The 26,242-nt window shown below is 44.6% G+C and overlaps 1 protein-coding gene across 1 annotated transcript in view; it reads right to left on the bottom strand.

The window, feature by feature from the left end:
- The window catches only part of Phactr4 (phosphatase and actin regulator 4), an 81,101-nt gene that overhangs the window by 28,248 nt on the left and 26,611 nt on the right, over positions 1 to 26,242 (bottom strand). The window contains exon 4 of the mRNA XM_032893465.1: positions 3,193 to 3,366. Within this exon, the coding sequence (XP_032749356.1) occupies positions 3,193 to 3,366 (174 nt within the window). The remainder of the gene's footprint in view (positions 1 to 3,192; positions 3,367 to 26,242) is intronic.

Genomic DNA, 26,242 nt, shown 5'->3' with positions numbered 1-26,242 from the left:
GACGTTTTTAGAAGACAAGAGTTGAAAATAGTAGGGTCGGGGGGTGTAGAGATGGCCCAGTGGTTAAGAACACTGGCTGCGGGGTTGGGGATTTAGCTCAGTGGTAGAGCACTTGCCTAGCAAGCGCAAGGCCCTGGGTTCGGGTCCCCAGCTCCGAAAAAAAAAAAAAAAAAAAAAAAAAAAGAACACTGGCTGCTCTTCCAGAGGACCTGAGCTCAATTCTTAGCACCTACATGGCAGCTCTGTGCGTAGACATACATTCAAGCAAAACACCAATACGCAAAATAAGAAATGTAACTACATTAAAAAACAAAAAACAGAAGATGATGAAGAAAGAGGCCAGAGACTACATCTTACTTCCTGTCATAGGGCGGTGGACTATCCTTGTTGCTTTGAGTAACATCAGGGAAAGATTCATTTTTCTTTTTATTTGTGTGCACACATATGTATGCTTATCTCTTGATAGTTCTAGATGAGTTCTCACAAACCAGCCCCCCTCACCTGACACACCGCCTCCCACTAAGGTCAGGCAGTGCCCTCAGGCATGCCAGTACGTAGTGGGGTTAGGTAATAAACGTGCTCTGAAGAAACGGAAGAGCATTTTTCCTTATTTGCTCTGAGGCAGGTTCTCATACACACCTAGACTAGCCTTGAATTGGATCAACCTGGCCATCTCCTAGTGTTGTTGGGATATTAGGTGTGAGATACTAAACATGGCTGTATTTTTATTAAATTAATTGGTTAATGATTAAGCTAGCTTTTCAGACAGAGTGCTAGCATACATCTCTGGCTGGTCTAGAGCTTTCGCTCTATATCAGACTGATTTTTAACTTAAGAGTAATCCTCTTAATTGCCTCCTAGGATTACAAATATATGCCACTAGGCCCAGTTGTAGATTTTTTTAAAAAGATTTATTTATTTATTCTATATAAGTACACTATAGGGCTGGAGAGATGGCTCAGTGGTTAAGAGCTCCAACTGCTTTTCCAGAGGTCTTGAGTTCAATTCCCAGCAACCACATGGTGGTTCACGACATCTGTAATGATGATCTGATTCCCTCTTCTGGTGTGTCTGAGAACAGCTACAGTGTACTCCTATATAATAAATAAATAAACCTTAAAAAAAATTAAGTACACTATAACTGTCTTCAGACACATCAGAAGAGGGCATCGGATCTCATTACAGATGGTTGTGAGCCACCATGTGGTTGCTGGGAATTGAACTCAGGACCTCTGGAAGAGCTTAACCAGTGAGCCATGCTCCAGTCCCAGTGCCTACTTCTCACTTTTAGGAGAAGGGAGCAGGACGGCGATTCTGCAAATGTGGTGAATTGCTCCATATGTGAGCGTGTGAGACCCTGAAAACACCAAGGCACACCGCTGATTTACATACATATCCCACTGTTTCATGACGTCTCACAGGACTAACCAGCAGCAAGGGTTGGAACATCAGTGTGGTGTTGGTGGGACAGGAAGATGAGGACGGAGGCAATTTGGTCAAAACTACCAATCAACAACTTGAAATGACTGTCACCACTACAGGTGAGATGCACCTGAGGAGGGCAGAGACACAGAGGTTTGCTCCCAGGACCCTTCACCAATCCTCCTACTTCTGCTTAAGAGCAAAGCCAGGCACTTGGGAAGAAACAGGGAAGCATTTTTAAAGTGCTCCTCCACCATAACCCAGTGAGGGTAAAGCGAAGGACATGTCAGGCCTACGAGAGCCAGCGAGAGAGCACATGTGCAGACAGCATATGCTGATGTCGGAACTCACCCTGCTCGGGGTCTTCCAATAGAACCCCTCTTTTAACCAGCTCTTCTCTTGGTTTTCGCATAGATATTTTTCGCTCTAAAACTAACATTAAATTGGAAAACACAACTCAGAAATGCGGCAGTCGGAAGGTCAACAAATCTCTTAGCATTGTAAGTATAAAAGAATAAAGTGGGTCACATTATTTGTACTCTAAAGGAAAAGAGAACAGGGGAACTAACTTTACATCTAAAAACTTAGCTGGGAGTGGTACCACAAGCCTATAGCACTAGCACTTGGGAGGTGGAGGCAAGAGAACCGGCTCCAGCCCAGCCTTAGCTACACAGCAAGTTCTAGATTAGCAAGGGCTACACAAGACTGCCTCAAACAAAACAAAAACTACCACTTTTTTTTTTTTTTCAGGAGCTGAGGACCAAACCCAGGGCCTTGCCCTTGCTAGGCAAGCGCTCTACCACTGAGCTAAATCCCCAACCCCAAAAATGACCACTTGAGAATAAGATGCTGAGAAATGCTGCCACACTCAAGCCAGCACATGCTGTACAGTATTAGGCCAGCCAGGGCATACATAGCCAGGCTCTGAGCAAAACAAAACAAAAGAAATTGCTGGATCTCGGGGTGAGATTAACAGTAGTGATTGCCTCGCATGTCCAAGGCCCTGGGTTCCACGCTGAGAACTAGATATAAAAACAAACCAGGCCGGGCGGGCGCTGGTGGCGCATGCTTTAATCCTAGCGCGTGGGAGGCAGACGCAGGTGGGCCTCTGTGAGTCTACAGAGCGAGTTCCCGGTGCTGGGAAAGTATTTTTCCCAAGGAAGCCGTACTCACACGACCGCATCTTGACCAGGGCTTCAACAGTAAGGAGTTACGCACGAGCCAGGCTATGGCAGGTGGGACACAGAACAGCAGCACCGAGGACGGTACAGTGAGGCGCCAGCTCGTCCCTTGGCTGAGACAGGCTCTCGTGGTGGTTGTCTGTCTTTCCTTCCCCACTGTGATGCCGGCTGGCCCTGAGGTTTCTAGAGATTTTCTCTCATCCTTTCCTCTCCCCACAGAAGCACTGGATTACAACAGCATGTGTGCGGCTGGCTTTAAGTGGGTCCTGGGGTCCATCCCAGGCCCTCATGCTTCTATCAAACACTACCTGCTCAGGCACTGCCTTAGCCCAAAGGAGAACTCTTAAAAGAAGAAGGCTTGTTTGCTTGTTGGTTTAGAGTGGAGGTCTCCTGGTACCCAGGCTGGCCTGAAACTCAGGGTATAACTAAGAATGGACTTGAACTTCTGAGTCTCCCCTCTGTGGGGTCTGAGGAGAGCACAAGCACACCAGGTTCTCTGTGGTCAGGGAAGAGCCCCGGGCTTTGCTCAAACTAGGCAGGCACTCCACCCTCACTCCTCAGAACACATATTTGAATCTTAGTATCTTACCTTCTGATGTCTCTTTGAATTTATCACTGCTTTTTTTTTTCCTCCATTTCCATGGCTTGAAGATCTTGCCAAAGCCTGAGAACTTGCTTTTCCTTCTGGTGGGAGGTGTTGTGTCCCCTGCCTCCACACTGTCCATAACCAGGCCTGGGTCTCCAGAGGGCCGCTCCGCTTCTCCTGTTCATGGAGAGGAACAGGAAGGGACAGCAGACTTATCATCTCTAAGTAACCTCTAAAAATGTCCCCTCTCTTCCTTCCTGTGGCAGGAGGAAAGAATCAAAGCAATGACAAACAATCAGGCGGACAAGTCACAGTCCAGACATTACATGGACAAAGGCCTAAACTCAAAACCTGACTAAAGGAGCCAGACCAACCTGACGTCACTGAAGAGGAAACTCAGTGCGGTGGTGAGAACCAGGCCAGCATCTTTAGCACCCGATGCAGGTGCCTTCTCCTCACGCATGAGCTCTGTCTCACTGCAGCACGGAACCTCAGCACTAAGGGAGTCATCGTCACATACTACCCTCTCCCAGCAGTTCCCAGGACTCAAGGAATTCAGGGAAGGGCAACTCATCAAGTGTTGACACCTTGTGTCTGCTTATCCCGTTTTCCTCCTCATACAAAAAGGGCTCTGCATGGCTGTGGAAGACTGGGAGAGGAGCTGGGCGTTAGAGAAGCTGCCCTGACATGGAAGGAGTTGGGGAGAGTGGAGGTGAGAGTCAACTGCCTATCACAGTATTACTAGGGAAAACCCTGATAATAAACATTTGACCCATAACACAGCTGACATGCTACGAGTTCAGGACTGAGGTCCTCATAATGACACGTGTGAAGGACTTAATGAACTTTGAAGGTAGAGGCAGTAGCGGCCAGCGGACAGGAAAGGCTCGTGGCCTCCTTCCTGGATTAAGGTGATTTCTACTTCACGCGCTTCTAGAAGCAAACAATGCTGGGGACAGGACGAGTTCGACACTTGTACTAAACAATGATCTCCTTTGGACACCGCAGCTTTGTGTTACATTTTCTTTCAATTACGTTATTTTCTTAAAACTTAGCTTCTGGGGTTGGGGATTTAGCTCAGTGGTAGAGCGCTTGCCTAGGAAGCGCAAGGCCCTGGGTTCGATCCCCAGCTCCGAAAAAAAGAACCAAAAAAAAAAAAAAAAAAAAAAACTTAGCTTCTGTGCATCTGTGTGGTGTGGGGGCAGGGGAGCTGCCTGTAGCCCAGAGCAGAGGTGGGGGACAGAAGACAGACCAGTGCTCTCCTGCCTTCCACTGTATGGGCCCTGGGACTGAACTCAGACCATCAAGCGGCTTCCTGCACCGCTACCTAGGAGGCGTCCCGGGGCTGGTTTAGGCTTTTTGAGACATGGCTTGCCAGGTAGTCCAGTCTGGTCTTGACCATGTGATCCTCCTGCCTTAGGCACTGGAATTACAGGTGTGTGCCTCCACACATGACTCCTGTAAATCTCCTGTTAACACATCCATGAGTATTCCAGGACACAGACAGAAAATGTTATTTAACTGAAAAAAGGAAAATTACATCTACAGTTTTAAAGGACTGAAAATGTTAAAGAAAAGACCATAAAGAAAAGCAGCCAGCATTTTAGCAGCATAGAGAAGCTCCTGCCTGAAGTATCATCCGCCATTTAGCCTGCTTCTGCTGCTGAAATCCATACTTCATCACCTCCTTTTCTTTTCTCCTTTATGTGAGACAGGGCTTCTCTGCGAAGCTCTGGGTGTCCTGGCACTCACTCTGTAGACCAGGATGGCCTATAACTCAAATTGACAGAGACCCTCCTGCCTCTGCCTCTGGCATGCTGAGATTAAAGTGTGCCACCATTCCTGGGCAACTAACTAACTGCTTTTCAAAGTAAAACGTGATTTGATGCTTTTAAAACTTCATTATGTTGAACAATATATTTATGTATCATCCATCTTTCAAGGACTCAAAGTGACAAGGAGTAGGGATGTACCTCAGACTTTCAAAGTCTGTATGTGGCTCTGGGTTTAAATCCAATTGAAGCACATCCACACGCACGCACATATACATTTTGCTTTGTACAAAGCAGGTCACTGAACATATCAGCAAACACAGAGAGTGAAAAACAAAGTGTTTTCTTTTTGAGTTTTTCAAGAGCAGGTTTCTCTGCATAGCCCAGGCTGTCCTGAAACTCACTCTGTAGAGCAGGCTGGCCTTGAACTCAGGGATCTGCCTGCCTCTGCCTTCCCAGTGCCTAGCAGAAACAGTGTTTTCTTTGCTTCTCTCTTCATGTATATTTAATTCTGTCAAATGTTTTAGAAGAACAGAACACTGATATTTTCCAATTCACTCATGCAGTATTAACACTTACGTATTCTTATTCTTCTATCTTTGTATTTTCATTTTTGCTTGTTTAAAGCAAATTTCGAACTTGGGTCTTCAGTAGCTCAGGCTGACTTTGAACCCATTTGTGGCTGAGGATGACCTTGAACCCCAGATCCTCCAAGGTCTTGCTCTCAAATGCTGAGATTAAAGGTGTGAGAAACCACATCAGCTTCACTCATGCCTCTGTTTCCTCCTCCTCTCCCCTCCCTACTCTCAGTGACAAGCTGCATATTATTCCACTGACTCACATGTCTGTCCAAATATTTAGAATCAGCCCAACTGCCTTTATAACATACAGGATCTGCAGGAAGTGGGGCCATGAATCCTTTGAAAAACTCTCAGTCAGCTGTGATGGCACACGCCTGTCATCTTAGCACCAGGAGGTAAAGGGAGGAGGATCAAACGTTCCAGGACAGCAAAGGCTACACAATGAGACCCTGCCTTGAAAACACAAGGGCGGGGCTGAGGCTCTCCTGGGAGTGTGTACCAGCACTAGGTTCTGCAAGCAGCTAAGCGCCACAAAACAAAACAAAGCAAAACCCTAAATATCCAGGGGTCTCCTGTCCACCAAGTTTCTTACTCAACTGAAGGAGAAAACTGACTCCCAAATACATCATACACTCGCACTGATAATAAATAAAATAATAAGGGGCTGGAGAGATGGCTCAGAGGTTAAGAGCACTAACTGTTCTTCCAGAGGTCCTGAGTTCAATTCCCAGCAACCACATGTTGGCTTCTAACCATCTGTAATGAGATCTGATGCCCTCTTCTGGTGTGTCTGCAGCCATCATGGCAGTGTACTCACACATATAAAAATTAATTAATTAATGAAAAAATTTTCATTGCTTTTGCAGAGGACCCAAGTTCAAGTCCCAGCATCTCCATAGTGTACAACTACAGTTCCAGAGGATCAGATGCCCTCTTTTGACCTTCACAGGCATTAGGCACGCACACAGTGCTCGTACATACATACAAGGAAAATATACATACAAACAAAACAAAATACATCGTTTTAAAAATTAAAATTAACAAACAAAATGTATCAAGAGCAGGATCCAACGGCTCAGACTTATTATTACAACACTATCACCATGGAGAGGATTACAAGTTTGAGGGCAGGCAGCACAGAGCATATATACAGCAAGCCTCGCCTCAAAACACAGTCAACCTACAGCGGGGTATACTGTGTATGGCTGGTCCAAATGTGCCAGTCAGGCCAAGTCAGCTCACTGTGCTGCACAATTATTAACACCACGCTGGGTGTGCTGTCTCCTTGTTCTTTCAAGTGCTGGGGGAGGGGCAGTAACAGCTCTAGTTTGTCATTTGTCCCTGTTTTATGTGACAAAGTCTTACTCTGTTGGATAATTGTAAATTTAACTATGTTTCCTTCTTTTAAAAAAAAAATTGGGCTGGAGAGATTACCATCTGTAATGAGATCTGATGCCCTCTTCTGGTGGGCAATCAGCTACAATATATATATATACATATATATATATATTAATTACAATATATATTATATATATATTAATAAGTCTTTAAACAAAATGTAAGAACCAGGTATGGTGGTGTATTCCTTTAATCCCAGCACTTAGGAGGCAGAGGCAGGCTTATCTCTGAGTTCGAGGACAGCCTGGTCTACCAGTGATTTCCAAGACAGCCAGGCCTACACAGAGAAACCCTGTTTTGAAAAAATAAAAACAAAAATTTAAGAAATTAATATGTAGGGGTTGGGGATTTAGCTCAGTGGTAGAGCGCTTGCCTAACAAACGCAAGGCCCTGGGTTCGGTCCCCAGCTCCAAAAAAAAGAAAAAAAAAAAAAGAAATTAATATGTAAGGGTATTTTACCTCCATGTATGTCTGTGCACCATGTTGTGCTTGGTGCCTGAGGAGGCTAGAAAAATGAGTCAGATCCCCTGGGACTGAATTTGCAGACAGTTGAGGGTCCTGGGAATTGAATCTGGGTTCTCTAGAAGAGCAGCCAGTGTTCTTAACCACTGAGCCATCTCCCCAACCCTTTAATAAAAATTTAAAATCACGTCCATGTGTGTACATGTGGTCTTGTAGATAACTATCGAGGTTCAGAGGAAGTTATCAAATACACTGGAGTTGGAATAACAGGACGTTGTGAGCTACCTAATGTGAATGCTATCTCGCTAGCCCAGATGGTTTCCTCTTAAATAGACCCTTTTTATAGATATGAAACTTCCTTTATCATAGAAACACTTCTACCTCTATTTATTTTCCTATTTCATTTGACAACTGTCTTCTGCCCCCTTGAAACAAGATCAGCTCTGGCTTCAAACTCAAGTTCCTTCTCTCAGACTCTAAAGCCCTGAGGTTACACTGTACAGTAGCATACCCAGTCAGCCATCATTAACTGGAATACTTAGATTCATCTACATTTAATATTTTCATTGCCAGGTTGGTTTTAGCTCTGTCTCTTGTACTTGTCTTGTTTTCTATATCCTTGATTTACTAATTGTGATAGTTTGCATATGCTCTGCCCAGGGAGTGGGAGTGGCACTATTAGAAGGTGTGGCCCTGTTGAAGTAGGTGTATCACTGTGAGTGTGGGCTTTAAGACCCTCATCCTAGCTGCCTGGAAGCCTGTATTCTGCTAGCAGCCTTCAGATGAAGATGTAGAGCTCTCAGCTCCTCCTGCACCATACCTGCCTGGATACCACCATGTTCCTGCCTTGATGATAATGGACTGAACCTCTGAACCTGTAAGCCAGCCCCAATTAAATGTTGCCCTTACAAGAGTTGCCTTGGTCATGGTGTCTCTTCACAGCAGTAAAACCCTAACTAAGACACTAATTTATGGACCTTGACTGCTCCCTGAACAATGAAGAAATCTTATGACTCTAATCGTCTGGGCTACTGTCACATATCGCACTTCTCTATACATGCAGCAGTAAGCCGCAGGAACAAGCAATACTGCTGTATTTTCTATGTCATTTATGAACACTTCCTATATTTCTGCAATTCTATGGACATCAAGGAGGTTTTTTATTTCCTTATTTCTGAAGATATTTCAGTTGTATGTTTTCAGGTTTTTTTAAATAGATTTACTTATTTATTATATATAAGTACACTGTAGCTGTCTTCAGACACACCAGAAGAGGGCATCCGATCCCATTACAGATGGTTGTGAGCCACCATGTGGTTGCTGGGATTTGAACTCAGGACCTCTGGAAGAGCAGTCAGTGCTCTTAACCGCTGAGCCATCTCTCCAGCCCACGTTTTCAGTTTTGTTTGTTCATTTAAATGGCTTTTGGAGACAGGATCTCTGTCGCTGAGGTTGGCCTTGAAGCTTTTGCCTCAGCTTTCCAGTTCTAGGGCCTTCTCTGTTCTCTGTTCTTACTTCTGTGGTGTTTGGATTGAGTCTAGGTTCCTGTGCTTGCTGGGCAAGTGGTTTAGCGCTGAGCTATACCCACGCCCTTGCTCTGTTTAACTTTAAAGTTGCGGGACAGGGCTGGAGGAATGGCGCAGAGGTTAGGAGCACTTGCCTCCGTCCCAGAGGACCCAGGTTTGATTCCCAGCACCCACATGGTGGCTCCCACAACTGTATTGCTAGTCCCAGGGGACCTGACACCATCTCCTGGTCTCTTTGGGTACCAGACAACTTAAGGTACACACATATATATGCAAGCAAAAATCCATATATGTAAAAATAAATAAATTAGAAAAAAAGTCATGTGTGACAAAATGTAGACATAATTGAAATCTAACTTCAAAGTCTGTAGTCCCTTTTCTATCATGCATTTATTTTATTTTGCTTTTATATTATCTCATATTATATCCCAACTGCAGTTTTCCCGCTCCCCATTCCTCCCAGAGCCCCTCCACTTCCTCTTCCCAATACACTTTTTATTTTCATTTTTAATCTAAAATCTTATAATAATAAGTCTTATATTTCTTTATATTAAAAAAGTTAATCGCAACTTCTTACATCTGGATTCATTTAGTAACAAAGGCTTATAGCATACGAGTTATAATGGACAGGGCAATATACATCTGCAATCTTAGCATTTGAGAGGCAAATCAACCTATATCAAATATGATATCAAAAGTTCAAGGCCATCTGGAGTAGTATATGAAACCATATCTCAAACAAAACAAAAATTAAACAGCAACAATAAATACAGAATAATGCAATTTACAAAAATGGCACATTATAGAACTCTTGTCCTCACAACAACCCACACAACTCATGGTAATCTCAAATGCCATCCAAAAGATAGCTTCGCTGGAAGAGGCCCTAGCTGACAAGTCTGACAACCTGAGCTGGACCCCTCAAATCAGACCGCTGTTGTCCTCTGACTTCCACATGCACACTGTGGCGTATGCATGCACACATACATATAAACAAACAAATAAATGTGATTTTTAATTTAAAAGATCTAAATTATAAAGTGATATTCACATTAAATTCTTTTTACAAACTAATTTGTCATTCAGTTATGCCACTAGACTGCCCTGTGATAATTTATTAATTCTTTATTCACATACCTAAAGGTGGTTTATTTTGCTGTTGTGTGTGTGCATGAAGGCTAGAGGTCAGCCCTAGGTGACATTACCCAGTTGCCATCCACTTTATTTTCTCTATTACTTTTATTTTACTTGATTTGTATGAGTATTTTGCCTGCATGCTTATCTGTGCATGATATACACACTTATGTGTGCGTACATTGGTGTGGGTGTATTTTTTTAAAGCAAAAACAGGGTTGTCAAGATAAATACTTATATAAATAAAAAGAAAACACTAAAAGATGGCGGTGGTGGTACATGCCTATAATTCAAACTCTTAAAATATTGAAGTAGGGGTTTAGCTGTGTCTTTGAGTTCTAGCCTGGGGTCCATGGAGAGTTTAAGACCAGCCTGGACCTTATTATGGGGATTTTGTCTCAAAACAACAAAACCCGAGCCATAGCCTTTTAACCCTTTGTTTGCATCTTCAGGCATTCGCGGACTATGTGCAAGTTATGACTACCCATAGTGGATAAAGAAAAGAACAGGATTAAACAATGCACCCTAGATCAAAGACTGTATAATGTCACATTTCTATTCTGGCTGTACTGGGGGACGGATTCTACAACAACCTGTCTCCCTAGCCTTCTTTCCAGTCCTTCTGTGAGAAGAGGCTCACTTGCCCAGGATGGTCCTGAGCTCACTCATCTCAGCTTCCAGAGTAGCTGGTCTTACAGACACGGAGCTCGCGCCTGGCCTTCCACCAGTTCCTACTCGCCCACGTTGGATAGATAAGTACAGTCAGGCGACGTACCCGTGAGTCCCCAGAACACAAGTCTTCAACATTCCTTCACTAAACTGTAACTAAATCAGCTTAGATTTATTTGAATCCCACCTCTATCATTTGTACCTTATCAATTAAAATTTTTTGATATCTTTGTTTCCATCCGTAAGATCCCCGCCCCCAGTTCATTGTGTATTCACTCATGTTATGTGTGCGTGCATGTGCAGGGCTCGTGTGGAGGCCAGAGGACAGCTTGAAGAAGTCTGTCCCCTCCTCCTACCATGCTGGTTCAACAGGGATCACATTTAGGCCACCAGACTTTGGCAACAATCACTTTTACTAGTTGGGCAATATTTTCTGTCCTTTTTTGTTCTAAGACAGGGTCTCACTCCCCATCCCTGACTGGCCTGAAACTTATGTGACACTCGTGTCTCGGCCCTCAGAACTTTGTAAAGGGCAGCATTAGTTATACTTTGCCACAGTGTTTAATATTTTGTTCTCTAAAGAGGCTTATTGTTGGATTTAATGAGTAGTTTCAGAAGACTGCAACAGAACTATAAAGCCAAACATTTCCCTAATGAACAAAGCAGTCTCCATGTGCAGAGACGGTCTACACCTTCTGGAGATCTTGTACAGCCTTGGCCATGGGGATTAGAAGGAACGGGACAGGTCTCCCTGGGTAAGGTCTCTACACTTCTACCTCAGGAAAAAGGTTTTTGCTGCCACAGCTGTGGCAAGAAGTGATGGAGCCGGGGCTAGCAGGGTGCCAGATGCTTGCTTAGTCTAAGGCCAGGCACCACAGAGACTGCTTTCCACCTCGGCCACACGGCATGCACTCTGAAGATAAGGATGCCGGCTGCAAGGCTCAGCCGATGTCCATCAATGCAGTGTTCACCAGAGGGCTTGAGTGGGATCCCCAGGACTCATGGGAAAGCCAGCATGGTAGTTTGTATCCATAACCCAGCACTGAGCGGGTAGGAGTGGAGTTAACAGGACCCTGGAGCCCATTAGCAAGCCAATCTACTCAGGTTCAATAAGAGATCCTGTCTTACTAAAATAAGATGGAGGGGCCAGTGAGATTGCTCATAGTGTAAAAGCATTTGTCACACAGCCATGATAACCAAGAGTTCAATCCCCAGGCACCATAGTGGGGCTGGGGGTTTAAGTCATTCTCTGATCTCCAGACATACACTGTAGCATGCATACTCCTCTCTCTCTCTCTCTCTCTCTCTCTCTCTCTCTCTCTCTCTCTCTCTCTCTCTCTCTCTGTCTGTCTCTCTCTGTCTCTCTGTCTCTCTCTCTCTCTCTCTCTCTCTCTCTCTCTCTCACACACACACACACACAGGCACACACACAGGCACACACACTTTTAAACATGTTCTATTAAAGAGAGGAAGCAGGGGGAACCAGCATGGTAGGTAGCAGCTATCTTTAATCCCAGCATTTGGGAGGCAGAGACAGGCAAATCTCTGTGAGTCTGAGGCCAGGCTAATCTACTTAGGGGTTTCCAGGTCTGCCAGCACTACAAAGTGAGACCTTGGTGTCACTACAAAGTGAGACAAGGTGTCTCTGTGTCCCTCTAGCTGGCCTCCAACACTATGTACACCCTATGCCCTCCAACTCCACAGAGATCTGATCTGCCTCTGCCTCCAGAGTACTGGAGTTAAAAGGGTACACCACCAACACCACTCATGAGACCTTTTCTTTTAAAAGAAAAAAAAAAAAGTCAAACAAAAAACCCAGAACAAGAAATGAAGTGGGACGGGCCCATGTTGAAAAAGCTCAGCAGATAAAGACTCTAGTCACCAAACCTGAAGACCTGAGTTTGACCTCGGGGTCCCACAGGGTAGGGATACAGACCAGACTTGGGGGGTTGTTCCCCCACTTCCACAAAAGCACTGTGGTATACACATGCTCACACATAACCCGCCCCCACACATACATACTAACAAAAAAATAAAAACGTAAAGCGGGCAAGTCAACACCAACAAACAGATAAAGTCAGGAGTGACGTAGAAGGTGACCAAAACCCACCTCAGGCCTCGACATGCATACCTTCATGAATACGTGCATACACAGAACACAACACACGCAAACACCACATACACACCAAACACTACACATATCACACTACAAAACACACATACACAATACAACACATACCATATATCATACAGAAAACACGAAGTTTTTTTTTTTAAAAAAAAAAAAAAAAAAAAAAAAAGACTGAACAAAGACCTAAGTGTATGACAGTTCTAGAATACTGGACGGCTTATTCTGCCCTGTTTATCCTTCTAAGGATCTAGTGCAGCCCTCTAAACAGCTGCCCACTAAAACACTTCATAAGAAATTAGTATCTGAGGGCGGGCAGGCGGGCGGGATGGCTCAGTGGTTAAGAGCAACAGCTGCCCTTCCAGAGGACTCCCATGCCCCACCCACCTACTTGCACCTCCAGATTCAGAAGACACAGTGCCCTCCTCTAGCCTCAGTGGACAACAAGCACACACATGCACAGACATACAGGAAAAAACTCCCATAAAGTAAATTTAAAAATAATTTTTTCCTTGTTTGTTTTTTGAAACAGAGTTCTTTATGTAGCCCTGGCTGTCCTGAAACTCAGAGAGATCTGCCTGCCTCTGTCTCCCAAGTGCTCAGATTAAAGTCATATGCCACCACCACCTAGCTAATAAAAATTATTAATTAAAATATTTTATTTACAATTATTGTGTGTATTTTTTGCTATAATTGGGATCAAATCCAGTCCAAGGTCTAATGCATACTGCAAAGTACTTTAAGCTACATCTCCAGTCTCCCACAATGTCTGTTATATTTATTGGTGGCAAATGTGACTTCTTCCTGTCCCTGAGACCATGTTTCAGGCAGCCCAGGCAAACTTGGCACCAAGACTGACCTTGACCTTCTGACCCCCTGCCTCCACCTGAACGCCTGCATAACTTGTGTGCACCACACCCAAGTTTATGTGATGCTGGGGACTGAACCCATGGCTTTGTGCAGCGGGGAGGAGCCCTCTTCCTGAGGTACCAGGTTCCCTTAGTTCTTTCTTAAAAGCAAAAGAATAGTCATCAGCACAGAGATCAGACGATGGTCTTCATAAAGGGGCCCCATCACTAAACGGTAGCAGCTCAACGACTCAATGCTTTCCCAAACTCTCTGTCCACAGTGAGGATAAACGCCTGCCAGTACTGAGCTCGCACAGAATCTGTCAGAGAAGAGCTATGGAGCAGCAGGCACGAGAAGAGCTGACCCTGCACAAGGAGGTAATTTGTCACATACAGGAGAAGGCTGGCTCTAGGAGCAAAACAGCGACAGACATGTCATTGGAAGGGAGAGAAGGGAGAGGCTGAGGAGAGCTCTACTTTGGCTTATGATTTTAAAAATTATTTAATGTTTGTGTGTGGGAGACAGGGTGTCCTAAAACCTAGGCTGGTCTGAAACTTGCTATCCAGCCCCAGCTGACTCCTGAGCCCCTGATCCTCCTGCCTCTGCCTCCCAGTTCTGGGGTTACTGATGTGTACCCCACCCGCCTCTCTGTTTTAACTTACTCTCTCAAGCTGGAAAGTAGTCCTGAGGGTTTCTGGTATTTTTCTGTAAACCTTTTTCTATAAGGCACCTCACTTTTTAAAAAGTGAAGGACTGATGTGAGAAAGACTTAGCGCAGTGTTCAGAGGAAAGCAAGTGACTGGAGCACGCTCTTGCCTGGAGTCCCGAGTCTGTGACTGTGTGACACTTTGTCATCCGTGTGCTCAGTGAAGACACCTTCCCTGGGAAATCAGCAACTGCACAAGTCACCAGCACATTCGAGCCTCCCTGCTCAGTTACCACAGCTTTCACCTCACCTCACTGGGCTTTCTTTTTTTTTTTTTTTTCGGAGCTGGGGACCGAACCCAGGGCCTTGCGCTTCCTAGGCAAGCGCTCTACCACTGAGCTAAATCCCCAACCCTCACTGGGCTTTCTTGAGGCTGGTCTCACTATGTAGCCTGTCTACCCTGGAGCTCACTCTGGAGACCAGGCTGGCCTAGAAGCAGAGACCACCTGCATCTGCCTCCATGGTACAAGGATCAAAGGACTGAGCTACCATGGCCAGCTCAGACCTTTTCTCTCTTAGTAGAAGGGAGAGAAAGAGGCTTCCTGACGCCTCCTAAATCAAAGTCACTTTACACAGTGTGCCCTAAATAGCACTGCCCAGAAATAACCTCAACACATTAGCCTATTCTTTCCAATCTTCTTTTTTAAATCATTTGCACAATTAATCAGCAGCAGCCGCTCCAACACCCTACGAAGACAGGAGAATGTGCTACCAAGACGATGGGCGACCCCACCATTCACGCTTCAGCTCCGAGCCATACTCACAGTTCCTGCTGCGTCTGAGCTTGCGCCGCCCCCAGACAGTAACACTTCACGGGTTCATACGGCAAAGCGTCTTAGGAGGAACAACACTTGTACACAGAGAAAGTCTTAGAAAGTGTGTAACAAGTCTAAAACATCTAATTCAACCTTAAAAACGATCCCATTTTTAGAAGCTGACGATTTTATTTCTCGATCACACACGTAACAATCACCCGAACTTGCAGAGTACCGGTAAGACACCTCTGCCTCTAAGGAACAGCTCGTGTAACTTCTATTTTCTTTAAAGGCAAGAATAAAGCATTAGGTAGCATCCTAGCAATGTAATCTTAAAACAAGACTCCAGAGAGCAGGTAAAGCACAACCGCGAAAGGGAAATGAATTTAACCAGGTAGAAACAACTCTAAAGTTCTCATTCATTTCTCACAGACTTACAAATATGCTAAGCCTGTACTCCACTTCCTAAGAGACGCCAACTTCACCTGGAGCCCGCCTCGCTCAAGATGTCTATCTTCCTGCCTTCCATTACTCACCAACTGCATCTGGATTTACCGGTCTGGAGACATCAGCTTGCCCCATGATTATAATTGTCTTAGATGTGTCCCACGACAACAAACTCTTTCTGGCAAAAGCAAACGTCTCTTAAGATAAATCCATGTAAGGGACCAGCAATCCTGTATCACTGCCAAATGCCAGGAAACAGCGTGAGATCTGGAGTTTCTGTTTGCCGGCCACCAGGTACGTGTGGCTCTCACAAACGTCTTCAACAGCAGCTCTCTTCACACAGGAATGCCTGTCATTCCAGAGAGCACAGTGTGTAGAGCTCCGTGCGGAAGGGGAGGAGACAGCCAACCCCATTCTGGCTGCCAGCGGCACAGCCCAAAAGCCCATCCCTCCCCTTCCTGAACTGAGTTTGGCTGGAAGCCTCCAGGCTCAAAGCCACAGAAGAAAGGCTCAAAGCCTGCCCCAGTGTATAGCAAAGACCCTATACATTTAGTCACAACAAACACCCAACACCATCAGCAGGGTTTAAAGTAACAGTCAAATAGTCCATTTCAAAGGCACATTTTAGATATAGCCTTACTTGCAAAGCCTCCAATTATTCTACAATCTTGCGTTGTATATGGATTGAATATTTATTACCTCCCCGTGTGTGTGTGTGTGTGTGTTGTGTGTTGTGTGTATGTGTGTGTGGTGTGTGTGTGTATGTGTGTGGTGTGTGTGTGGTATGTGTGGTGTATATGTGTGTGTGTGTGTGGTGTGTGTGTGTATGTGTATGTGTGTGTGTGTGTGTGGTGTATGTGTGTGTGTGTGTGTGTGTGTGTGTGTGTGTGTGTGTGTGTGTGTGTGGTATGTGTGTGATGTGTGTGTGTATGGTATGTGTGTCTGTGGTGTGTGTGTGTGTGGTATATGTGGTGTGTGTGTCAGTGTGTGTGTGTCAGTGTGGTGTATGTCAGTGTGTGTATGTGTGTGGGTGTGTGGTGTGTGCGTGTGTCGGTGTGTGTGTGGGTTGTAGTGTGTGTGTGGTGTGTGTGTGGTATGTGTGTGGTGTGAGTGAGTATGTGTGTGGTGTATATGGTGTTTGTGTGTGGGTGTATGTGGTGTGTGTGGTGTGTATGTGGTATATGTGTGGTGTGTGTGTGTGGTATATGTGTGGTGTGTGTGTGTGTGTGTGTGTTGGGGCTAGAGAACATTTGTTTCCCTTACAAAGAATATGGGTTCCATTCCTAGCACTCACATGGCACCGCACACCATGCTTAAGTCCCGTTCCAGGTGATCCAACAATCTGAACTCTGTGGGCACCAGATATACAGAACACATACATACATTCGGGCAAACCACATAAAATAAAATAATCTAATATATAGTATATAGTATATGTAATTGTATATATCCTAAACTCTTTGGAATCTCTGAAGTAAAAATGTATGATTACTTACCCCCTCCTGCTTTGGGACAGTTTCATGTAGTCTAGGCTGGCCTCAAGCTGAACTGTGTAGCCTTGAACTGATGATCCTCCTGCCTCTGCCTCCCAAGTGCTGGAATTTAGACTGGCATTACAGGCTTGTTCTACTAGACTTAGTTATGCGATGCTGGGGATGGCCTGGGGCTTTGTTCATCCTAGGCACTAGTCCAGCAGCTGGGCTGCATTCCCAGCCCTGATTTACAAGATTTTCATTCCATCTTTTTATTTGTGTATGTGTGTGAGAGAACACATACCTGTGGAGGTCAGAAAAGCATTGTTCTTCTCACCACGTGGATCCTGGAGATGGAACTCAGGTTTTGAGGCCTGGTGGCCAGTGCCTTTACCTGCTGAGCCATCTCAGTGGTCTCCTAGCCCCTAGCTATTTGCATATGTGTGTGGTGTAAGTATGTGCGTGTGTGCATGTACACAGAGGCTCGTGTGGAAGCAGAGGTTGGTTGGTGTTGGTCTGTCTTCCCCAAAGCTCCAGTGGTTTCTGTGCTCTATGCTGGGTTACACAACCGGCAGCGAGTCACCTCCCCAGTCCTCATTACCAGTTTTGAGAGAGAAACAAACAGCAGAAAGTCACAATGGTGACGAGAAAAGGACTAAAGTGCTAAGGCATAGACAGAGGAAGAGCCGTGGAAGTGCGCACTCGCTCAGGTGATCTGTATGACACGATCTGGCTGCCAGGCTTTGGGGGCTTGCCCGCTCACGGCTTCTGGCAGCGACCATGCCACACTGGTAGAAGGCCTCCCTAGTCATCTGTGCCAACTCTTCAGCATGTTTTTCATTTTTGTAAATTGTTCCTTTAGCCTGGAATTTCTTTCTCAAATCTAGGAGGAGAGGATCTACCATCCTTAAGAACCGCCTGAATCCTGCTTCCTCGGTTGACGGCTTTCCTTAACTGTGCAAACAGAACTCCAATAGACTCACCAATCATGTGCCTAGTACTGTGTTGGCACCCAAAACAAGGTTTTCCGCTAGGTGCTTTCACGAACAGGAGCTATCACAGAATACAACCAGCACATAGGGGTTAGGGGGAGCAGTGTCTAGAGGAAGCCAGAGAAGGCATAATGGGTAAGGAAAAGAAACAAGTATCAAGTCTGAAAGACAAAAAACATTATCTTCCACCACTGTGGCACAAACCAGCACTTGGGAGGCAGAGACAGAAGATTCAAGTCCCATAACCTGAGCTACATAATAAAACATCTCAAAAAACTCAAACCAATCAAACAAAAAGAATGGACTAAGCCAGTGGTTCTCAACCTTTCTAATGCCAGGGCCATTTAATACATTCGGTACCTCATGTTGGGATGACCACAACTCCCCAACCATGAAATCATTTTCATTGCTACTTGACACCTGTTATCATAGGTGACCCCTGTAAAAGGGTCCTTTGATTCCCCAAAGGGGTCTGACCCACAGGATGAGAACCACTGGACTAGGTGTTGGTGGACACAGCAGCCTGAACCGCAATAATCTTTACAATTCCCTAGTAGTCTGGAAGCTCTTTATGGGCAGGGACCATGATGCATTATCCTTAGACTAACTACCAAGGCTTGCCGTATGCAGCCCAGTGCACAGTGTACATGCAGCAAGTCTTCAGCAACTGGAGTCACCTGCCCCTCAAGCATGCCCCATGCATCCTAGGCAAGCACTGAACTCTGGCCCCACCAAGAAACAGAATTAATCTGAAGCTCTGCTTATGAAACGTGGGAGTGAAAGGCGCCTGTGACCCCAGCGTTCTGAGTGCTGGGGCAGAAGGCAACGACAAGGGAAAGCAGCCAGGGTTATAAAACAAGACCATGCTCCAAAGATCATCAGGGCAAGACCATGAGCCATGGAGGCAAGAAATCCACGCCAACCACGAAGTATTCTATCATTCCAAATGATCACGAGAACTGCTAAGAAGCTCACTTTAGGGGGGAGGTGGTGGCATAGCCACACTAAATTTTGAAAATTTATTCCTAGCTGGGGGTGTTGGTGCAGTCCTTGAGTCTCAGCACCCAGGAGGCAGAAGCAGACAAATCTTAGCAAATTTGAGGTCAAGCCTGGTCTATAAAGTGAGTTTCAGGATAGCCAGAGCTACACAGTGAGACCCTGTATAAAACAAAACAAAACAAAAAAAAATATTTGGGGTATAGAAATTTTATATATATATATATATATATATATATATATATATATATATAAATATGGTAAAAATCCATGTTCCATTTTCTGCACAGGAGGATTATAAACAGTATATGAAAAAACAGAAATGCCAAGTTCTTTATGTGACAGAAGTGAAGAATCAGGGATCACTTTGTCTCAGATTAAATCAGATTAAAAAGCATGAGGGCATCCCTGAGAATGGAAACAGTTATTCATAGATTGTAGGATTAAATCAGGAGACATACCTACAGTTCACTGGCCAGCCAACCTAGTGGATATGGGACCTTCAAGTTCAGAATGAGACTATGTCTCAAGAAATAAGACAGAAAGCAATGAGCTGGGATATGGTGGTGTGCACCTTTAATTCCAGCACTGGGCATGAGAGGCAAGCAGGTCTCTCAGTTCAAGGCTAACTTGGTCTACAGGAGTTCTAGGACAGCCAGAGCTACACGCAGAAAAACCCCGACTCAAGGCAACAACAAAAGATGGAGGGCAACAGATGACTAGACCTGATGTCCCCTCTGGTACCTGTGTGCACACACCACACACACACACAGCACACACACACACAGCACACACACACACACACACACACAGACCACATACGAGATAAGTACGGCAAAGGAAGAGATATGTGAGGACCCTGGCTGCCATATGCACGTGCCTCCCGTGAGTGTGCATCTGAACCCACAGGTATACTTGCACATGGGTGCTCACACACACAAGAAACCATGGATTTATATATACACCATACACATAGACAAAAAATCATGTGAGCATAAGTGATGAAAACTATTGTTAAAGTCCTTTCCTGTTGAACCAAAGATTTAAGCAATTCAGTATGCTGCCAGGGGGAGAAGAGGCTCCAGGAAGGTTGGTCAGGTGTGCCACTCAATACTTTTTATAATGAATCAAAAGTCAATTCTTGCCAAAGAAGGCAAAAAAATAATCATGTGAATTGTGTTATTAGTAAACCTCATTGGTCACCAATTTTTTCTACTCTATTGTTTTTTCATGAGCAGAATGTAGTTGGTTTTTATAATTACAATAAAAGAGATTAGTCATTTAATGAAAAAACACAACCTTATAAAATCCCATGGAAGAGCCAACTGAACTCTATTAAGGAGCCCGGAGATGTCAATGATGTCTAGAAACTGGGCAGACAGAATGGAGGACCCACTGCAGGGTTTTGCAATGTGCGGAATGTTTCCTAACTGGAGCAGTCACTGCCTGTGACTCAAAGGGATGACGATTAACCATGGCTGCTCCCGCCTTCCTTCTCTCTCTCATAACGATTCACAATTCAGCTGGCTCACACGCTGTCTGCAAGTAAAGGAGACAGGAAATCTGTGTAGAACCAGCCCTCGGTCACGTTCGTATCTGTGAGCACAGTGACTGTTTGAGAATAGCCGCGGCACCTGAAAAAGCTAGTCAGGAACTTCTAGCAAGGATTCAGGTTCAGGGGCATTCCTTTCCGGCTCCTATGCAGAGAACCCATCCTTTATTCTCTCCTAAATAGAGAGTTTGAGTAATGAACACCTGGTACCGCTGTGAGTCAACAGTAATTCCTACAGAATAGCTCAGGCTGACTGCGTGAATGTGTCTATCACACTCGCTCCCACTGGTGATTCAAGTGCGCTTTGCTGATTTCATATACAAAATAGCCCTCCCTTCAAAACCTTCAATTTTCTAGAGCCACAGGAAATAGGGGGTGGGGGGAATATAATTAAAACTTTCCATAGAACTTTTAAAGTCAAAGAGAAAATTACGTTTTACATTATACACCTTTGCTTCCAAGTTTCATTTTAAAAGCAGAACCAAATGTATGCATGCCTTAGGAAAACAGCCCGTGAAATCAGGAAAGTTCAGACAACCTGCACCTATGCTTCTGTCTAGCTAAAGCAGCCAGTATAATTCTCTTTTGACTTTTCTGAAAAGCTTCATGAGTGCTGTGGATAAATATGAATCCCAAAACACAGAACCTTCCAAGAAACAAGCTTGGTGATTGTTATTTCAACCTAAGAGCTATTTCTTCTCATGAAGAATCCTTAAAGAAGCATGATCCCATGGGGTGGTGACTTATGCCTGTCAGTCCCAGCAGTGCAGAGGCTGAGGCCAGAGGATTGCTCTGAGTCTGAGGCTAGTGAGTAAGATTCTATCTCAAAAATATATCAAATAAATAGCAGTGGGCACACATCTTTAATCCCAGTATTCAGGAAGCAGAGGCAGGCACATCTCTGTGAGTTAGTTCAAGGCTAGCCCAGTCTACATAGGGAATTCCAAGATAGCCAGGGCTACACAGAAAAGCCCTGTCTCGAAAACTCAAAATAAATGAATAGAAAATAAACAGAATCCAATAACCATTAAGCACTCATACTTCCTGCTCCCTGGCTTAGGCACCAGGAACCTAAAGGTGCCCACCTCAAAATCTAAGGAAGGGCTGCGCAGTGTTTGATCATGACTGTGAGGTTGACAGACAGAGAATCGCCACGAAAACCCACCTCAGGTTTTACTTAGAAAGTATTTCCAGAAAGGTTTAACTAAGGCTGGCGAATGGTTTGCTATGTAAGCCTAGAGACCTGAGTTTCACCTCTAGAATCTACGTAAAGGTGTAGAAAAAGAACCAAGGCCACAAAGTTGTCCCCTGACTGCCACGTGGGTGCAGTTGCATGCACACTCCCACATACAGTAAATTAATGAATAAATGAACGTTAGGAGAGCACTCACACTATGCATGGGCTAGTGTCCTGGGCTGAAGAGAAAGTAGAGAGACTAGTGAGGTGGCTTAGTGGGCAAAGGCACCAGGCTGCTAAGCCTGATGACCTGCGCTCAATGCCTAGGTGGGAGGGGAGTGTAGGGAGCGGCTAAAGATGGCGCCAACATCCGGTGGTCGTTTGTGGTAAACACCTACAGCGCATGTGTTGGCATGCCCCCAGCATCTACAAGGCCAGGGTGATATTCATGCTAAATAGGTTATTTCATACTCCACCAATCCCCAGTGGACAAATTTACAGCCACAGTCTGTTTTGTATATAAGGCAACTGCCTTTGTTCCTCGGGGTCCCCGTACTATCAATGAGGTGTCCTGCAATAAAGGCTGATTGAGAAGGATCCAACGGTGTTGCGTCTTCCTTGCCGGTTGAGGTGGGCGACGCGACAACTGGTGGCCCGTACGAGGGGACCGAAAATCTTTTCTCGTCTGGATCCAGAACTTTTTCAGCCACAGGACGGTCGGCGTCGGTAAGTTCCCAAGGGGTGGCAGTTAATTGCCGGAATTGGGACAATAGAGTTCCTAGAAGTGGAACGGTAAAGTTCCTGAAATTGGGACGATAAAGCTCCGGGATAAGGGATTGTAAAACTTCCCTGGTAGGACAATAAAGTTCTCTGGAAAAGCAGAGACAATGATAGCCTTGGTTTAGAGGCAAAAAGGGGTTTGTGGAGCACGGTAATGTTGTCTTTTCCATTTGATCCTTTGTGGGTTGGACTAGCACTTTTGCCTTATACTCCTTTTGTGTTGTGGTGTTGCTACTGTTAATTGCCATCGTCCAGGGCACGAATGCATTTGTTGGGAAGAGTCCACTGATGAGCCACAAGATCGTGTGTAAATAAACACGCCAGCTCGCCAGCTCGCCTTGCTCGTAAATCGATCGTAAATAAGGTCGTAAAAGCATGGGAAGCTCACACTCCACCCCGCTCCTGTCAGCTCTTCAGGAGCTTCTTGGTCAGCGTAAGCTTAAAATTGAAAAGAAAATCCTGTTGTGTTTTCTTGATGAGTGTAACCGTTGTGCCCCGTGGTTTATAGTGTCAGGGTCGCTCACTTTGAGAGCATGGGAGAAGCTGGGAAAAGATCTGGATAAGGAGACTACAGTGGGCAAGCTTAAACCAGGGACAAGGCCACTTTGGCGTATGATCCGTGCCTGCTTGGAAGATAAACGATGTGAAGAAGCTGTTAGGACAGGTCAGAGAATCCTTACAGAGCAACAGGAGAGTATGTCAGAAGGAGAGAAAGTTTTGAAGGAAAGAAAGAAAAGAAAAGGAGGAAAAGAGATAAAAGAAAAGGCAGAAAAGATCAAGGAGAGGACAGACAAAGGCGGGAATAGTAATCAAGATCAAGGAACAAAGAAAATTTATCCCTCATTAAAGACATTGACCTTGGAGATGTCTAGTGATTCAGAGTTTAGTGATAGTGACTTAGCTGACCTTGAGGAGGAGGTAGCTCATTATGAGAAAGAGATTTATCACTCTGACAGGCCAAACACTTATGCTGTGCAGAAAAGCCAAGGACTTAAATAAGAAGACAATTATGCCAACAGCACCTCCTGCACCACCGTATAACTTTCAAGGTAAAACAATGGTGAAGTCTGCAGGAAGTACTTCTTTTTGCCCAGAAGTATGGAAAGAGTTAAGATTGAGTTTTCCAGTTTTTCTGGATGCAAATGGGCAGCAACATCATGAACCTGTTGACTTTAAGACAATAAAACAATTAACAGAGTCAGTCAAAACCTATGGAGTCAACTCAGCTTTTGTTATCGCTCAAATTGAGGCTCTTGGCAGATATTGTCTCACCCCTGGAGACTGGGGGAGTTTAACCAGAGCCTGCCTCTCTTCGGCTATGGAGCAGGTGTAGTGAAAGGAAACTTAATTTTATAGACCCCGCTCTAGTGGCGGTGTGTTGGTTGATAGCCAACGTTAATTTTTGAAGCATAGTGTTTTATCTGTGCTGGTGCTCCCAGCCCACACAGTAGTGGGGAGCGAAACTAGCTGCAGAGCTGCTACAGCGAGCATGGAGACTTCTCAGTCTCATCCAATTTTCTGGCTCATCAGGAGCTGGTTGAAAGAAAAGGGCTTAGGATAAAAAGAAACACTGTAGAGAGATTTCTTAGTGAATGCGATGCTATTGCACCTTGGTTCACAGTCTCTGGGAATCTCAGGTAGACAGCTGAGATAAGCTGGGAAAGATTTACATTTTGCTTGGGAACAAGGAACCTTAAAGGGACAGGCTGCGTTAGAAATGCTATAGGAAGAATGATCTGAAAAGGCTGAGAGTGAGGTGGGGGAGGACTCTAAGGAAAACAAAAACAAGAAAGGAATTTCTGCCAGTTGAAGGCCTGACCTTCAACTTTTGCTCACAGAAAGAGAGTGCTCATTAAGAGAAGCTCTTTAAGGGAGCCTACCTTATCTGTTGGTTTTATTCCAAGAGAGGAGTCAGTCTCCAACATTAAGTTATTTTTCTCGTTAGTCATCATTAACATGGAGAGTGCCTTTGATCCTATCCCCACAGCAGCCAATTCCTGCCCCTATGGTCAAAATGCCCCAGGTTGGGGGACAGAGAAGCCCCACGGACCGAAAAACTGCCAACAGCCAAAGGCGAAAGTTATAACAGAGAGCATTCCAGGAAACCGGTTGGCCCAAGCCTAACCAGATGTGTTTCAAATGCAGATGCCTCATCAACTCTGACAAACTTTTACTCCGACAGGACGATATAAAAATAAAGAGGACCTGAAGATCCGATCCTTCTCCTGATTTAGTAGCTCTGTTCCAAGAACCAGGGGCCATAAAACCTTTTGGCATCCCTTATCTCCTGGAGCCATAAAACAGAGACATATTGGGGTAAGATGGGCTAAAAAAGGCCTCGATGATTTGTGCTAGTGTGAGTAAAACTTGTAATAAAAAAGAGACAAGGTAATGGTAAAGTGTTTTTGTGTATACATTCTTTTAGAGTTATGTTTTAATCTTTGGACCCTGATTAGAGATAGTTTACACCCTAGACATGAGAGAGAATGGGTTTGGGAAAAACAGTCCTCCCAGACTCTCCACAGATGCTTTGGAGAAAGAGAAAAACTTTCAGAGCTCTCCTGGGAACAGAGGGAAGGCGGGAGACGTCCTGCCTCTCTGCTGGCTCCTATTGGAGAAATGCTTATTTCTGGTTCTGGGTTCCATAGACAGGATATCTGGGTCCTTTCAGTGGGACATCATCTAGTTTTTTCCCTTTATGTCTATTGTCTGTCCTTGGTGCACCAAGCTGTCCATGTCTGTCATTTTATGTCTGTGGTTTTTGTTTTTCGTTGTTTAAATGTTTTATGTTTCATGTTCAAAAGAAAAAATGATAAAAAACTTTATCTGCCGGTCATTCACACCTTGATTTGGTCTTAACTCGTTTCTAAAAAGGGAACAAATGAATAAAAAACAGTTTCAATCGGCCTTTGGAGCCCTGTACCTACAGTAAGGAGCCTAGGTCAGCTAGAGAAGCTGCCCGGGGGCGGAACATCTACAGGAGCTGATCTTAAAGGCGCCAACAGCTCCTCAGCTTCTTGGTATGGGAGCTGATGGCTGTTTCTCTTAGAAAAATTCCTGACTTGTTATTAGACTTAACAGGTGACAAGGTGCTTCTTTTAAAATCACAGCTAGAAAAGCAAAAATGGTGCTTGATCTAAATATTAAAGACATGTGTAACCACTTCAATTTTGTTTCTGACTGGTTTTAAATGTATAAATATGCTCTACATGACTTGGTCATAGATTATTGGCCTTTAAGTTATTGGATATGGTTAAAAAATTATAACATCTATAACAAGAAGTTGACATAAAACTGATAATTTAGATAGAGTCATTCTAGACAATATGTGACATAAGCCAACCTAGAGAAACAGGTCTAAATTGAGATAATATTTTTATAGAACTCTTATCCTAGGAGCCAGGCACCCCCAAATTACAGAATGTAAAATTGTGTTAAAAGTTTTTAAAAGATTTCATGATTCTTTCAATTTAATTTCTGATTCTGCTTATATAGTTAACGCTGTGCGCTCACTTGAAATTACAGGGCCAATTAGGACGACTAGTACTATATGTCAAATTCTTTTAGAATTGCAAAAATTAATTTGGGCCAGGAAAAATAAGTTTTTCATACAACATATTCGAGCTCATACTAATTTGCCTGGTCCCATGGCCAGTA

Source organism: Rattus rattus, chromosome 1 (genome assembly GCF_011064425.1).
Source record: "Rattus rattus isolate New Zealand chromosome 1, Rrattus_CSIRO_v1, whole genome shotgun sequence".
NCBI lineage: Eukaryota > Metazoa > Chordata > Mammalia > Rodentia > Muridae > Rattus > Rattus rattus.
The sequence above is the reverse complement of the archived record's forward strand: the minus strand, read 5'-3'. Positions and strand labels throughout refer to the sequence as shown.